The sequence below is a fragment of the Hippocampus zosterae genome, unplaced genomic scaffold (assembly GCF_025434085.1).
Source record: "Hippocampus zosterae strain Florida unplaced genomic scaffold, ASM2543408v3 HiC_scaffold_22, whole genome shotgun sequence".
NCBI lineage: Eukaryota > Metazoa > Chordata > Actinopteri > Syngnathiformes > Syngnathidae > Hippocampus > Hippocampus zosterae.
Window position 1 is genome coordinate 3597437 of NW_026262818.1, and position 17637 is coordinate 3615073.

Here is a 17637-nt window from a genome sequence, read left to right on the forward strand (position 1 = left end):
TTCTTTCTTGGTTGCTGACTTTATCTACAAATACTTAGCCAATGTGGATGCTGAGGAGTATTCCTGCATAATTGTACATCATCCCAATTGAATTTTCACCTGCCTGTAAATGACGACTACGTAATTGTCACTCCTCACTTTCGTCAGCAGGTGGTTTCTTGTGTTTAAAAAAACTGTTAAGAATGATTTGGAACACATTTTATTCACATTGACAAATTCTTACAAACATCAATATCAACATTTTAAATGGAATATAAAACTTCAGACCTTTGGGTAAAACTGAAAACTCCCATCTTGCCTGAAACCATCATGAGTATAAGTGGTGCAGAAAATGGAAGGAATGGAGAATTAACATGGAATCAATTGCATTGTAATAATGCACAATACACAAATGGAAAACAATTGCAGACTGCCCTTCACGTGGTTAACTATGCCAGATGCATGATTACTGCCATGTCAACCTGCAAAGATAAATAGTGAGAATGAATACTTGAAATTTTGATTTAATTAATAATAACCTTTAACAAATGTAACATGAGTGATGGTACAGAGCAGTCATTGTTATTTGTATTCAATATTACATAATACAATAATAATACATCAGGAAGCAGCAGCACATTTACTAACTGTGATGTATTTTTTAAATTGTGTTACATAAAGTCATTATTGTAAGAACTAAGAACATCAACAGTACAGGTAGAGTAGATAGAAATGCTAGCTTCACTTTCCCCGCCAAGTTAGTTTCTCACTGTATTTGGAGGTCTGCATGACCAATTACTACTATGATTAATAATAATAATAATAATAATAAGGCCCGGTAGTCCAGTGGTTAGCACGTCGGCTTCACAGTGCAGAGGTACCGGGTTCGATTCCAGCTCCGGCCTCCCTGTGTGGAGTTTGCATGTTCTCCCCGGGCCTGCGTGGGTTTTCTCCGGGAGCTCCGGTTTCCTCCCACATTCCAAAAACATGCGTGGCAGGCTGATTTAACACTCTAAATTGTCCCTAGGTGTGAGTGTGAGTGCGAATGGTTGTTCGTTTCCGTGTGCCCTGCGATTGGCTGGCAACCGGTTCAGGGTGTTCCCCGCCTACTGCCCGGAGACAGCTGGGATAGGCTCCAGCACCCCCCGCGACCCTAGTGAGGATCAAGCGGTTCGGAAAATGGATGGATAATAATAATAATAGAATTTATGTAATGCTTTTCTTACTTCTCAAAAGAATCAGACGGTTTGCACTACAGTACCGTATTTACAAAACAGAAAACTAACAGTAGGGAATGTAAGCGTGTCGGAGCCAGTGTCCATTTTGCTCTTGTTACGCTTATTACGTTAGTGTATGGCTGTATGCCCACCTTGTCGCTTTTCATGCGCGTAACGTCCACCTGAGCGACATTTCTTGATCGCAAGAAGTGTTCCAAGTCCTCCTCCATGATTCTCTCCTGCCCCGAGGTAGTGTTGTCTCTCAAATGAGCCGCGCACGTGATTCTCTCCTCCTCCGAAGTCGTGTCGTCTCTCAAATTAGCCGCGCACGACAGTCAACATTCGCCAAGCTGACCCGGAAGTAGATCAACGCGCATGAAAAGAGAAAGATTGCGAGATCTCGCAGTCTTTTTTTTCCTTCCATGTCCCCTTAGGGGCTCCGTAGTATTTAGATTACACAAGGAACAGCCTAAATGAAGTGGACATTTAGTAGACTTTCGTCAGATACATTCCACTCCAATCCTTTTCCTCGCAAAACAATGGCATTGTCGTCCACATTCTTTTGAAGGAACTATTTCCTTTGACAGCTCCATTCCGAAAAGCAACATGTTATCCTCTGTCATCCGCCCTCTTTTTTACTCTAATGAGGAACGCGGTTTTGCTACTTTGAAGACACGATGATGCTAATTTATTAGCCTACACGCAGGTGTCACGCCATATCGCTTCGTGTGAACTGCATACAGACAAGGAATGTTACATCGAGTGCATTTTTTGCATTGATGTCTCTTTAACGACAGTACATGAGCAGCTTAGTAGGTCATTCAATGCCAAAAGGGTGTCATGATTGCTGGCCGGACTCACATTGAATCTCATAATGTCAGAGAACACTATGTTCCCAGGATACTTTTTCTGTAACCACAACATCACAAAGTAACCACATTTTCGTTTGTCATTAATGGAACACAGTGAAAATACAGGCAGCAAGTAAGATGACCTAATAAAAAGTCAAGTCAAATCAAATCAGACCTGATATAATCAGTAATTTTTCTCTCCCCCCCCCCCCCCCCCCATCCCCCAAAATGTAATCTAGACTTCTGTGAAATAATTGGCAAGATTTGATGTTGTTTCATTTTCCTTTTTGAAGTGGACACCTACATTGTGGTGCAAGTAACACTAAATAATTTTTTTTTCTCACTTTCATTGACCATTATTTAAACAGAAATCGTCCCATTGAGATTCAGATTCTTTTGCAAGGGGATCTTGGCCAAGACACGACCACAATCGCCTCACATAAAATTAAACAAGATGCAAATCACATCAATGCATTATATCACAGGTGTCAAAGTCAAGGCCCGGGTGCCAGATCGGGCCCGCCACGTCATTTTATGTGGCTCACGAAAGCAAATCATCTGTGTCACCTTCCCTGATCCTCGCTTAAATCTGTACTGAAATCCCAACAATTTGTTGTACATAATAAATAATGGTGACATCTTTGCAATAATTTTGTGATCCTGTTTATAGTCACTTGAACAAACACTTGACTGAGTTCAAAACTATTGAGCCATTATTTTTTATTGTGTATACGATGTGATGATTAAACATTTATTCGGGTTCGCTGTCTTAATGGCCCTCAGAGGGAAGACGTAACTTCAAAGTGGAGTGCAACAAAAATGACTGACACCCCTGCATTATTGAGTTATATCATAATCATCATCAGTGTTCAGTAAAAGGGTATTAACATTCAGTATTCAAATAGTACTTAGTTCAAGTTTTAAACGGCACCTTGTCAGATAATACAATTTTACAATACAATACATGCTGATTTAAGTAGCGCTTTCACAACAGCGGCAGCTGTAACAAATCGCTTAACAAAACAGTTAACATAAAGTCAAATAATAAACACAACACATAACATAAAACATGGATTTTAGATGACACTGTAATTTACACCTGCGGACGAGGGTGCAAATGCTTTCAATGTTCTTTGTCTTTTTCATGTTCTATTGAACCTAACCCTGCCGAGTTTTCAAAGATGGCATCGTTGAGTTAGCAGTCTGTTAGTACAGCTTTGCTAACCCATTAGCGTATTTTCCGCACTAAAAGGCGCTCTGGATTATGAGGCGCACCTTCAATGAATGGGCTATTTTCTAATTTTGTTCGTAGATTGGACGCACTGGATTATAAGGTGCATTCTACAATGCATCCACTAAATGTCACTATGTTCCTTCCGTTCGACTCCGAAAAACGTAAATTAACATTACTTGAATGAAACTAAGAAAATAGACAATAATGCATCAAATCACAAAATAAATTCTATAGCCCGCCTTGGCATTTCCTTAAGCGCAGCTCCAGCAGAACGATCAGATGTCAGTAACATGTAGCAGTCTCAAAAGTGTTTGTTATTTATTCCTTTTTTGTGTATTCACAAACGAGGACATCAGAAAAGAAATTCTATTAGGGGGGCTATAGAATTTATTTTGTGATTTCCTCGCTTGATATTCTCTTTTGATGTATTATTTTCAATTTTCGTAGTTTCAATGAAGGAATCATTAATTCACGTTTGTCAGAGGCGGTCATGAACGCATCTCGAGTCGAACGTAAGAAGAGAAGGCACGGAGACTGTCAAAGACGTACCCGTATTTGTTGGGATTGTGAAAACCATTCATAAAGTGTGTGTTTAAAAAAAAAAACAACAACAACAACAACAACACCACAGCTGTCCTTTTATCAGAGCTGCAACAAAAAGTTATTTAATAAAGCAGCGACATAGTTCACTGAATCAACAGAAAGTTATAACATTGTAAGCATGTCTCCAGCAAGGAGCCATTTTGGGGTCAACATATTACTGTAATCACCATACACAAGGCGCACCACATTTTAAGCCACACGGTGAGCTTTTAAGAAAATGGAAGACTTTTCGGTGTGCCTTATAGTGCGGAAAATACGGTGATTTGTAGTTTTCCATCTTTTTGGTTGGTGGGGGTGGGGGTGGGGTCAATGCATATTTATTGTTCATCTTGTCAACCTGTTGTTGACTGTTTTCAACGTTTTTTGCCATGACATTTTTTGGTGGAGGCTATCAGTGCTTCATGTTTTGCACCTTCAGAGGCAGCATGATTAGGATGGCCCAGTTTTTAAAGAGTGAAAAATATTTCGCTTACTAGACTCGGTCTACGATGCCACAAATGCAAGAAACTGTGACCGCGAGGAGCTAATACAGCGTATGGAGAGCTGCAGTGGCATGGCGTGGCGCGGCAGCTGCAAAGAATTCGCCATCTCCCAACGTGGAGCCAAATTGGTCTAAGGGAGATATGAAAAAGGAATAGAAACGGCACTAAAAATGTAGAAAAGTGAAACCAGAGTGACAACTAAATAGGATAGAAAATTTGAAGCAATCAATTTTGTATGTGTCAATGGATGCTACAGCTCCTTGTTGACTTTGAAACTTAGCTTGTAGCCGGCATGTGCACATTTTGAGCATGACATCTCTGATCCACTGGTTAAAGGACACTTTGATTCTCTCCTCTTTCATCTCAAACTGCTTCAAACAACAAAGCGTGTGACGGAATAGTGGTTAGGACTGCACGACTGTCCGTGTTTTGTGTGTTGTGTTTATTATTTTACTTTATGTTAACTGTTTTGTTAAGCACTTTGTTACAGCTGCCGCTGTTGTGAAAGCGCTATATAAATCACCATGTATTGTATTGTATGTGTGCTGTTTGCCAGCGGGTGAAAGATTAGCTGTTAGAAAATGACAGTTGCTTGTTTACTTTCAAACTCGGTTTGTAAGAAAGGTGAGTGAGGTCATGCATGCCGCGATCTCGATTTCTATGATTGGTCAATAGAGACTTTATTCTTGCGCCGCTCTCATCAACCAACAGCTAAGCTTCAAGCAACATGGCCAACATGAAGGAATAAAGCTTTGCACCTCCTCTGTATGCGGGAGCTATGTTGTAGTCTGAATTGAAAGGAAGATTTGGTCACACATCCATCATGCAGTTCTGAGGACATACATTCAAACCCAGCCGCTGGCTATTCTGTGTGGACTTTGCATGTTTCTCAACATTCTTGATCAATAAAGTTGAGTGGACAAGCCATGTGATCAAACAGCTACACTGTTTGCACATGTTTGACAGATCCACACAGCACAATATTCTCATGTTTTGTTTTGATTGTGTTTCAGTTCCAGCTGGAATGAAGGGTGTTTCCCTCCAGCGGGCGCAACTGTGCCGCATTTTCCAATCAAGCCTTGCCGTGTTACGGAATTTTCTGCAGTATAAGGCGCACCGAAAAGCATTCAGTTTGCCCAAAAGCCGACAGTGCGCCCTATAATCCGATGCGCTTTATATGTGGTGTTAGTTACAGTCTCTTTATAATCCCCATTGAGTTGTTTCCCTGTTGCTGTTCTGATGCCATCTAGTGGTGATTATTAGCAGAAACAATTGTGATGTAAAAAGGCTTCTGCCCGAGACTAATGGACATGTGCATTTGCCAACACACACTCAAACAGACGACTACTACTTTGTGAGCTCTGTGCAAAAGCATAGTTAACTCCTGACTAAATGAAGGAGACAAGCAAGACTTTGAAGGATATTAGGATATTAAGCCCCTGGTGGATGTGAGCCCACGAGGTTTGTGTGCCCTCTTGTTGAATCACTCGTCTTCATAACATTTGTCTTTCATTTATTGTTTTGTAATGCCATTTGTATGTATATGTTTCATGTCCGTGTTTGTGACCAATTCTCATGGCTTTGTTACAGCTGGAGCGGTTGTGAAGGCTTTGCAAAAATAAAGCTGTTGTATTGCATTGTATTCCCTCTAGCATAGCACCATCAAGTGGATGCATAATGCAACCACAGTCAGTTTTGTTGCTTCTATTCTCATAATGCTGTGTGCCCAATATATGAAAACAGTTTAAAAATAGGCCATTCATTGAAGAAGCGCCTTATAATCCAAATCACCGTACAGTGCAGAAAATACAGTACTTAAGGACTGCCCAAACTACCTGCTCATTGTTGGATAATTGACCTTGCTCGATGTTGTGCTTCAAGTGTAATTTTTGCAGACCTCGCGGTACTATTCATAGTCGTTCTCATTTTGTTCATAGAGCTTTTTAAGTAATCTCGTTGTTCCATTATTGCTCTTGATTATTGTTTTTGTGTTATTGGACTTTTGATACTACATTTGTGTATTTGTGTTCTATCGATCCTTGCCTTTGCAAGCGCTTTTGGTTTCCCCCATTGCTTTCCCTGGCTCCTTGTGACCAGCGATTTCATTCTAGACTTTAACATGATTTTCTTTAAGACAGGGGTGCCCAAACCATCCTCCCACGATCGACCTGTTACTGCGCAAGCGCACACATGTACACACGCATGCCATGATAAGCAACAACCTGACACGGAGGCATGCAACGCACTTTTGCAGCCTGCTAACTATCCTAGCTCACACATACCGTTTTAAAGTGCTTCCCTCGGCCCTCTAGATTCCTATTCTTTGCCCGTGCCCTAGGTGAATTGTATATGAAACAAACTGTGAATGAGAATAATGATAACGATAAAAGATATAGCGCAACAGCTCTGATCACAAGCTACAATTGCAGACTGCTGCGCGCCCAACAACTTCCAGTGATGCAGGTCACACGCCACCGTAGGTTAAACATTTACTTGCTTTATTTTATTGTATTTTTTGAATACTTTTTGTGAAAATAAGACTAATAGGAAGATTAGGATGCAGTGTACATTAACACAAAAAAATATATTACTAATTTGCACAAAGACACACAAATGGTTGTTTTTTTTTCTCCTCTACACCCCTTGCGATCGACCAATTCGCGATCGACCGGTGGATCGCCATCGACGTAATGGCCACCCCTGTTTTAAGAGGTATTTTTGTTTTCGTGCTTTGAGTCTGCATTTTTGGAATCCAAAAACATTATTCAGTTCAGTCTGAACCTGACAAATATCCTTTTGACACTAAACACGTATGATGTCATTTACACTTTCATAGAGGCAAGGATAATATGACTGCTGTGTTTTTGCTCTTGTTTGTTTCAGAAACCACAGTGAAATTCAATCAGAAGGCCATTTGTTCTCCCCAAACTATACTGTATATAGTCCTGCTGGTTACTTATCGCCCATTTAGACCTTGGCTAAAACAGACAGTGTGGACATTGGCCTATATTGCAGGTATTGATCGGCACCGCCTTTCGTTAAAGGAGTGACAGATGCTGACTTTCAAATGTCAGGTATTATGCCAGGTTTGACAGTCAGACTGTGTGTTTTGAAGGTTCTGCAACCTATTCAGCAGAAATGATCAAAACATTATAAAGTAGGGATGCAATCCAGGATCAGGTGATTTATTGTTGTTTAACTTTGATAAGAGCGTCATAAACAGTGCCTCCTAATAAGTAGTGAAGGCAGGATAAAAATCGAAAGTTTAACTCCCCTGGACGTGCTGTAATCCTGTTAAATTAACTCTGGTGGTATTTCTTATAATTTATAAGAGAGAAAATGCTGGTTTGACGAGTCGAGTATACTTTTTCTTTTTGTTATAATCTCATCATGGCCCCTCCGTGAGTCGTCACCTGACCGTGGTGGAGGGGTTTGTGTGTCCCAATGATCCTAGGAGCTAAGTTGTCTGGGGCTTTAAGCCCCTGGCAGGGTCACCCATGGCAAACAGGTTCTAGGTGAGGGGCCAGACAAAGCATGGCTCAAAGACCCCTGATGATGATTACAATAAATGGATCTAAGTTTCCCTTGCCCGGACGCGGGTCACCGGGGCCCCCTATGGAGCCAGGCCTGGAGGTGGGGCTCGTTGGCAAGCGCCTGGTGGCCGGGCCTACACCCATGGGGCCCGGCCGGGCACAGCCCGAAGAGGCAACGTGGGTCCCCCTTCCCTTGGGCTCACCACCCATGAGAGGGGCCAAAGGGGTCGGTTGCAATATGAGCTGGGCGGCAGCCAAAGGCGGGGACCCTGGCGGTCTGATCCTCGGCTGCAGAAGCTAGCTCTTGGGACATGGAATGTCACCTCTCTGGCAGGGAAGGAGCCAGAGCTGGTGTGTGAGGCAGAGAATTTCCGACTGGATATAGTCGGACTTGCCTCCACACACAGCCTGGGTTCTGGTACCAGTTCTCCCGAGAGGGGTTGGACTCTCTTCCACTCTGGAGTTGCTCATGGTGAAAGGCGCGGAGCAGGTGTGGGCATACTCATTGCCCCCCGGCTCAGTGCCTGTACATTGGGGTTCACACCGGTAGACGAGAGGGTTGCCTCCCTCCGCCTTCGGGTGGGGGGACGGGTCCAGACTGTTGTTTGTGCATATGCACCAAACAGCAGCTCAGCATACCCACCCTTTTTGGAGTCCTTGGAGGGTGTGCTGGAGAGTACTCCTGCTGGGGACTCCCTTGTTCTGCTGGGGGACTTCAATGCTCACGTGGGCAATGACAGTGAGACCTGGAGGGGCGTGATTGGGAGGAACGGCCCCCCCGATCAGAACACGAGCGGTGTTTTGTTATTGGACCTCTGTGCTCGTCACGGATTGTCCATAACGAACACCTTGTTCAAGCATAAGGGTGTCCATATGTGCACTTGGCACCAGGACACCCTAGGCCGCAGTTCAATGATCAACTTTGTAGTTGTATCATCGGATTTTGCGGCCGCATGTTCTGGACACTCGGGTGAAGAGAGGGGCGGAGCTTTCAACTGATCACCACCTGGTGGTGAGTAGGCTCCGATGGTGGGGCAAGATGCCGGTCCGTCCTGGCAGACCCAAATGTATTGTGAGGGTTTGTTGGGAGCGTCTGGCGGAATCCCCTGTCAGAAGGAGTTTCAACTCCCACCTCCGACAGAGCTTTTCCCATGTTCCGGGGGAGGCGGGGGACATTGAGTCCGAGTGGACTATGTTCCGTGCCTCTATTGTTGAGGTGGCCAATCAGAGTTGTGGCCGTAAGGTGGTTGGTGCCTGTCGTGGCGGCAACCCCCGTACTCGCTGGTGGACACCAGCAGTAAGGAATGCCGTCAAGCTGAAGAAGGAGTCCTATCGAGCCTTTATGGCCTGTGGGACCCCAGAGGCAGCTGACGGGTATCGACTGGCCAAGCGGAACGCAGCTTCGGTGGTCGCCGAGGCAAAAACCAGAGCGTGGGAAGAGTTCGGTGAGGCCATGGAAGCCGACTTCCGGACGGCTTCGAGGAAATTCTGGTCCACCATCCGACGGCTCAGGAGGGGGAAGCAGTGCACCACTAACACTGTGTACAGTGGGGATGGGGCGCTGCTGACTTCGACTCGGGACGTTGTGAACCGGTGGGCAGAGTACTTCGAAGACCTCCTCAACTGCACCAACACGCCTTCCGTGGAGGAAGCAGAGCCTGGGGACTCTGAGGTGGGCTCTCCTATCTCTATGGCTGAAGTCACCGATGTGGTTAAAAAGGTCCTCGGTGGCAAGGCCCCAGGGGTGGATGAGATCCGCCCGGAGTTCCTCAAGGCTCTGGATGTTTTGGGGCTTTCCTGGTTGACACGCCTCTGCAACATCGCGTGGTCAACAGGGAGAGTGCCTCTGGATTGGCAGACCGGGGTGGTAGTCCCTCTTTTTAAAAAGGGGTACCGGAGGGTGTGTTCCAACTACAGAGGGATCACACTCCTCAGCCTCCCTGGTAAGGTCTATTCAGGGGTGCTGGAGAGGAGGGTCCGTCAGGAAGTCGAGCCTCAGATTGAGGAGGAGCAGTGTGGTTTTTGTCCCGGCCGTGGAACAGTGGACCAGCTCTACACCCTTAGCAGAGTCCTCGAGGGTATGTGAGAATTCGCCCAACCAGTCTACATGTGTTTTGTGGACTTGGAGAAGGCGTTTGACCGTGTCCCTCGGGGAGTTCTGTGGGGAGTGCTTCGTGGGTATGGGGTACCGAACCCCCCTGATACGGGCTGTTCGGTCACTATACCACCGATGTCAGAGTTTGGTTCGCATTGCCGGCAGTAAGTCGGAATCGTTTCCAGTGGGGGTTGGACTCCGCCAAGGCTGCCCTTTGTCGCCGATTCTGTTCATAGCCTTTATGAACAGAATTTCCAGGTGCAGCCGAAGCGTTGAGGGGGTCCGTTTTGGGGGCCTCAGTATTACATCCCTGCTTTTTGCAGATGATGTGGTGCTGTTGGCTCCTTCAAACAGGGCTCTCCAACTCTCACTGGAGCGTTTCGCAGCCGAGTGTGAAGCGGTTGGGATGAAAATCAGCACCTCCAAATCTGAGACCATGGTCCTCAGTCGGAAAAGGGTGGAGTGCCCCCTCCGGGTCGGGGGGGAGATCTTGCCCCAAGTGGAGGAGTTCAAGTATCTTGGGGTCTTGTTCACGAGTGGGGGCATGAGGGAGCGGGAGATCGACAGGCGGATCGGTGCAGCGTCTGCTGTGATGCGGACGTTGTATCGGTCTGTCGTGGTGAAGAAGGAGCTGAGCCAAAAGGCGAAGCTCTCAATTTACCGGTCGATCTACGTCCCAACCCTCATCTATGGTCACGAGCTATGGGTCGTGACCGAAAGAACGAGATCCCGGATACAAGCGGCCAAAATGAGTTTTCTCCGCAGGGTGTCCGGGCTCTCCCTTAGAGATAAGGTGAGAAGCTCGGCCATCCGGGAGGGTCTCAGAGTCGAGCCGCTTCTCCTCCACATCGAGAGGAGCCAGATGAGGTGGCTTGGGCATCTGATTCGGATGACTCCTGAGCGCCTCCCTGGTGAGGTGTTCCGGGCATGTCCCACCGGGAGGAGACCCCGAGGAAGACCCAGGACACGCTGGAGAGACTATGTCACCCAGCTGGCCTGGGAACGTCTCGGGATCCCCCGGGGAGAGCTGGAAGAAGTAGCTAGGGCGAGGGAAGTCTGGGCTTCCCTGCTAAAGCTGTTGCCCCCGCGACCTGGCCCCGGATAAGCGGTAGATGATGGATGGATGGATGGATGGATGGATGGATGGATGGATGGATGAATAATCTCATCATTCAGATTTACTCTGTTCGGTAGCAAAAATGTCATTTGAGTACGAAGGCAATGATTTAATCTTCTTCGCAGAATTTAGAAGGATTGCCCTTGCTATCGTCAATTTCATGAAGACAAAATATCTGCTTCAGCTTCATATATCTGAGAGACACTTATTTCTCAGCTACCTGAAATGTCATCAGTCTGAGCTGTAGTATTTTTGGATTTGTTACATTTAGACAAGCAAGATCCCTTTCATGAAATCTGTCAAACTGTTGGTCGGAAAACCAGTTTTTCCGCCTCACTTTAAGCTTCGGGACGATGCAAATTTCTGACTGTTACATATAACAAAATGCATCATCGCTGCATCAGCCACTTTATTTGTGAATCATTTGGCATGTGATATTTCTACCCACTGACGATGGATCAAAATCGATATCAATCAAATGCAGTGGCGGACCCTCAGGGCCAGCAAGGCCCTCTCTGCTGGCCTAAACTGTCATACAATAGCACTAATTTAATTCATGTTATTTTATTTTCATAAATATGTAAACAAAATTATTCTCTGTATTCTTTACATCATATTATTTGCACTTAGTCGAGTGGCTTTAAATGTTATTTTAAATAACATTGAAAGCTACTTGATAAATAACATTTATTATGGTAGAGTTTTTAACCAATCATATTTCAGCTAGCTTGTGTTGCCAGGTAAATTAGCCCCTGTGCGCTGTAAATGAACGGGCAGTCAGGTTGCAATAGCCAATCAGATCACGAGTCTGCACACCGGGCCCAGCTAGAATGCCTTACGTCGAGAGTGGATGTGCGCGTTCGGTGATTGGATTAGCGCCTGCTAGAGGGAGCTATCACTGCATTTTAACCCAACATGGCCGAAGCAGAAGACGTTGATCTGGTTGCAGAACTACTTTCCACACAATTTTCAAGACTGACCTTCCACGAAAAGCTGGATATTGTGCGAAGAGGTCGCCCAACTCCTGCGCTAGCTAGCCTGTCCCAGCAAGGAAAAGGGTTTGTCCGTCATTTTCAGACGAGCAATTATGAACGGTGGCTCACAGCATCTGAGAAACGCTGCAAGTTGTACTGCTGGCAATCCCTATTGCTGGCAACGGACCGATTTGGTGTTTGGAGCCACATTGGATTTACCCATTTAAGTTGTTTTACTAAGGCAGCAAGGAAACATCAGAGCACGGCTGGGCACTTACAAGCTACGGTGCATTTAAAAACGTTTGGGGACATCGCGTAGATCTGCAGCTCAGTGAACAGGCACCACATTGGTGAGTAAGTGTATTTTATTTTACATTTCTTCTTGTCATCTTTGTCATTTTATTTCGTTAGCATTAATTTAATGCTAACAAAATAAAATGACAAAGATACAAAAATGTATCAAATAAATCTGCTCATCTGCAATTTATAATGGTGCATTGTAGTCAACTCCGCGCACAAAAGTTCATTCAATCTCAGCTGCTCAACATTTTTAGTTATGTGCTGTTGTATCGCCGATTCTCCAAATGCAAATAATCTGTTTACTTTATTTTCAAAAAATTGGTTTTGTTATTGTTTGGTTGATGTAGGAGGAGCTTAAATTGAATACGCTGGGGAACGGGAAGCCAGTGGAGGTTTTTAAGGACGAGGATGGTGTGGGCGAGTAGGCGGGCGGCGGCATTCTGGATGTACTGTAGTTTATTGAGGAGTTTGGAGGTTGTTCCATATAGGATGCTATTTCAGTAGTCAAGGCGGGACGTGATGAAGGTGTGGATGAGGTTTTGAGCAGTGTTGAAAGAAAGTGAAGGGCGGAGACAAAAAATGTTTTTGAGGTGGAAGAAAGCAGTTTTGGTGATTTGGGTGATGTGTTGGTCGAAGGAGAGGTTGTTATCAAAAAGGACACCAAGGTTGCGACAGTGAGAAGATGGGAACAGGGTGCAGTTGTCAATAGTGATGTTGGTCGAAGGATAGGTTGTTTTCGAAAAGGACACCAAGGTTGCGACAGTGAGAAGATGGGAACAGGGTGCAGTTGTCAATAGTGATGTTGGTCGAAGGATAGGTTGTTTTCGAAAAGGACACCAAGGTTGCGACAGTGAGAAGAGGGGAAAAGGGTGCAGTTGTCAATAGTGATGTTGGTCGAAGGATAGGTTGTTTTCGAAAAGGACACCAAGGTTGCGACAGTGAGAAGAGGGGAAAAGGGTGCAGTTGTCAATAGTGATGAAGTTGGAGGCTGTTTTGGTGAGGGACCGAGGACCGATTATTAGCAGTTGAGATTTAGTGCAGTTAAGAGTGAGAAAGTTTGTCTGCATTCGGGATTTGATATATATGAAAGACAGTTAGACAGGGTGGAGTGGGTTGTTGGGGTAAATGATTTGGTGGATATGTACAATTGGACGTCATAAGATAAGATATCCTTTATTTGTCCCACAATGGGGAAATTTACATCATCATCAGCGTAGCAGTGGAACTGGAGACCATGAGGACGAATGATTTGGCCGAAGGGTAGAAGGTAGAGAATGAAGAGAAGAGGACTTTATAATGATGAGGAGGTCCTTGGAAAAAAATTCTCCTGACCCCAGTACAGGGTCCACGCATCCAAAAAGTGGAGCGCAAAAACAACTATGATGACATTGAGAGATCTAGAAAACAACACCTGGGCAATAGCAGCAACAAGGTCAATAATCTGACAAGAGACATAGGATCTTGGCAGTCCTTAAATATTTGTCTTACTAATTAACACATTGACAGCAAGTGTGCACGCTGGAGGGAAAACCCTCCACCGCCACCTGCTGAAGACACCCAAGAACAGGATCATGACATTCGCGAAATCTTGCTACTGGATCTTGAACTTTAAACTACATACAGCTCTTTCAAGGTTCCGTTGGGAATATTTTTCCTTGATGTAGAGGCACTTAAAATTGATTTTTTGATTCATATTTTTTATTTTTGTTAGCACATTGCCCAGGCACGTGCTAGATGGAAGATGATCGGTTGACTTTTTGAAAATATGATGGACGACAATGACGAACAATAGACATTATTAAATGTTGTTTCCAAAAGGGTTGATATACAGTACATCCTTCTACACACACATACATTCTTTAAATCCCCAAATCTCTTTTAATAACACTAAGAACAATGGATGGGATATCCACATTGTATGAAATATAAATGACTGTAGATACATTTTTGGAGAAGCTTTTCTCATCCATTTCTGTCTTTTTAGATCTTGCCGTACAGTTTTGAACCGGCACTCGTCACAGCTCCGTCTTGATCTGCACTGTGAAATTAACTTTTTTCAAAGTGTGTGTGATAGGGGCCCCCTCGGTTTTTCTGCATTAGGATTCTCATAATGGGATCAACTCTTTCATCTTTGGACTCAAAGCACCATTCTATCCGTCAGTGGCGGGCGAGGAGATCCATGCTATCATTTTTGATGGAAAAAAGAAAGAGAGGACAAGGAGAGGGAGCGATTTGAGAAGGAAAGGGAGGGATCTGACACAGTCAAAGTCGTGTATCGAGTGAGGAGAAAGAGGGAAGCCTTGCGCAGAACCAGAGGAAGAAGAAGGTGAACAGGAGACACAATGTAAGGTGGCACACTGGGAACAGAATTATGTAACTGAGCTGAGTCTGCATTCATGCATATGCAGGCTAAAATATATATATATACAGATTTGCAGTATCAGACCGAGGACAAGGGCAATCGTGTATGTCCCAGTCAGCGAGTCAGTCAGAAGTGTTTATAAAACCGCTAGCCGTTTGTCGAAAATCAGTAACCAAGAAGTAGATCTCAGTTTCAAAAAAGGGTGGTGACTGAAAATGACCTAACTTGAGTTTACCTTCTCAAAATGATTTGTATGCATAAATCCAACAGTTCAATGTTTCAAATTGCTGCAAGTTATAGAATAAGAATAAGAAAGCCTTTATTTGTTCCAAAATGGGGAAATTTGCAAAGGTCAAATGGCAGGCGTTTGATCCAGTTCAATACATTTCTTTGTTCAATTTGAATTTGTATTTTAACGGTCAACACCTGGAAGGTCAACCAGCTGTTGAGGAGAAGCACCTACGGTTATAGCCAAACTGTGTCAGGGTTTTTACTTTCTGGACCTGGATTTGACACCTCTGCTTTCTGTTAATTTTCCAATCTTTGTGCATCTGCAATTAGCGACGATAGTGTGATACCTAAAATGGTTTGAGAAGATATACACAAACTCACCCATAAAGCTTATATTGGTATTCACTTAGCATCATTTTAAAATCATAACTAAAAGCTCAGTAAAAGCCCAACCTTTTCAGGCAATGTATGTTAGCTCACTGGCCATGCAATTAAATGGTTTCTCCACTTTTTGTCAGGGAGAGTTTTGAAGCACCAAAAAAGAGCACCAAAAAAAAGAGCACCAAAAAGGCATTCTCAGGATTCGAACATGTGCACTTGCTTGGTGTGAAAGGAGGGAAGCAGCGACAGCGCACTGATCCCCTTTATGCCCATATTAGGTAGTGCTGACGTAGCAGCCGACCAGGAAGTAAACACAGAGACTTGACTCAATATATCTTTCATTGTTGCATAAGAAAGCCATGGCTCTGCTCATTTTAAAAACAAGAGGAGGAAATGAGCAGCAGAAAAACAAGGAACCGCTGGATCCTTTAAGAATGGCTTTCAGAGTTTAATCATGTTTGTGAGTTACTGTTCCAACCAAGACTGTTTTGACATGTACAGTATTCGGGCTGAGAAGGGAGCTCTGTCTTGTCTGACATCATGGCGACAATGGTCTCGAACTATTTATTCATTCATCTTCCGGACCGCTTGATCCTCACTAGGGTCGCGGGGGGTGCTGGAGCCTATCCCAGCTGTCTTCGGACAGTAGGCGGGGGACACCCTGAATTGGTTGCCAGCCAATCACAGGGCACACAGAGACAAACAACCATCCACGCTCACACTCACACCTAGGGACAATTTAGAGTGCTCAATCAGCCTGCCACGCATGTTTTTGGAATGTGAGAGGAAACCGGAGCACCCGGAGAAAACCCACGCAGACCTGGGGAGAACATGCAAACTCCACACAGGGAGGCCGGAGCTGGAATCGAACCCGGTACCTCTGCACTGTGAAGCCGACGTGCTAACCACTGGACTACCGGGGCGCCCCGGTCTCGAACTAAAATTTTCATAATTCGAAGCACCTTACCGTCACAGTCGCCGCCAAGCAACACTGCATTCTGTGCCCCCCCCCCCCAACGCCCCTCAGCACATACATAATTATTGAATTATGTATGTGCTGTCCCCACGTGTCCCCACGTGTCCCCCTACCCCCAGGTTAAGAGTCTGGGTGTCATCCTGGATAGTATGCTCACCTTCCACTCACATATCAACACCATCACCCGCACTGCTTATTTCCACCTCCGCAATATTACCAGACTTCGCCCTTCCCTCACCCCCCGCACCACTGCTATCCTTGTCCACAGTCTTGTCACATCCCGCCTTGATTACTGCAACGCTCTCCTCTTCGGCCTACCTCAAAAGTCCCTTCATAAAATCCAGCTGGTTCAGAACGCCTCTGCTCGTATCATCACAAAAACATCTTCCCACCAGCACATCACCCCCGTTCTCCAACAGCTCCACTGGCTCCCTGTTCAACATCGAATCAACTACAATCTGCTTTTATATACATATATGGCCATCCACAACCTGGTGCCTCCTTACCTATCTGACCTTCTCCAGGTGCATATCCCCTCTCGCTCCCTCAGATCCTCGTCCTCCCTCCTCCTGTCAGTGCCCCCTGCCCGACTGATCACCATGGGAGCCAGAGCCTCCAGTCACGCTGCTCCAAAGCTCTGGAACAACCTACTTCCGGACCTCCAAAACTGCACACCTCTTTCCACTTTCAAGTCCCGACTAAAAACACACCTGTTCAGGATTGCCTACAACACATAGCTCTTCCATGTTTTTATGATTTTATGTCCTGTTTTTATATAACATCTCGTTTACAAATTTTTACATTGTATTTTCTTATTGTTTGTACAGTGTCCTTGGGTGGCATGTAAGGCGCTTTTAAATAAAATGCATTATTATTGTTATTATTACCGTATTATTATTATTATTATTATTATAATGAGTCTAACGGCAACATGCTGGGCCCTGCTAAGTGCAGTGTGAGAATGGTCCATGTGGCATGTTCTTTGCTGTATCTGCCAGCTTATTATCACCAGTAATTTTTTTTCTTTTATTGTCACCTCCTTTCATAAGTCATCTTTTCTTGGGCTGAAATATTTTCGCCAGTTTAATAGCTTACAGCTCCCGCTGTGGCAAATCAATAGAGTTACATTCTGAGAGCGTGATAATCAGCAGAAAATGAGCAGCTGCTGCTTTTTGTCTGACCACGTAAGAGGCTGGATAGGATTTCAGCTTTTCATCATCATTAAAGAGGCCGGCGTGCCGAGAATTGCGCCGTCGTCTACATGAGCATTTGGATAGTATGTGTGTATCCACACGCCGACTT

The 17637-nt window shown here is 44.8% G+C and overlaps 1 protein-coding gene across 1 annotated transcript in view; it reads right to left on the reverse strand.

Annotated features, from left to right (window-relative positions):
• Positions 1-1054: 1054 nt before the first annotated feature.
• LOC127594596 (galactokinase-like) overlaps positions 1055-17637 on the reverse strand; it is a 239145-nt gene continuing 222562 nt past the window's right edge. Inside the window, exon 8 of the mRNA XM_052056473.1 lies at positions 1055-1132. Coding sequence (XP_051912433.1) covers positions 1070-1132 — 63 coding nt within the window. The 3' untranslated portion in view covers positions 1055-1069. The remainder of the gene's footprint in view (positions 1133-17637) is intronic.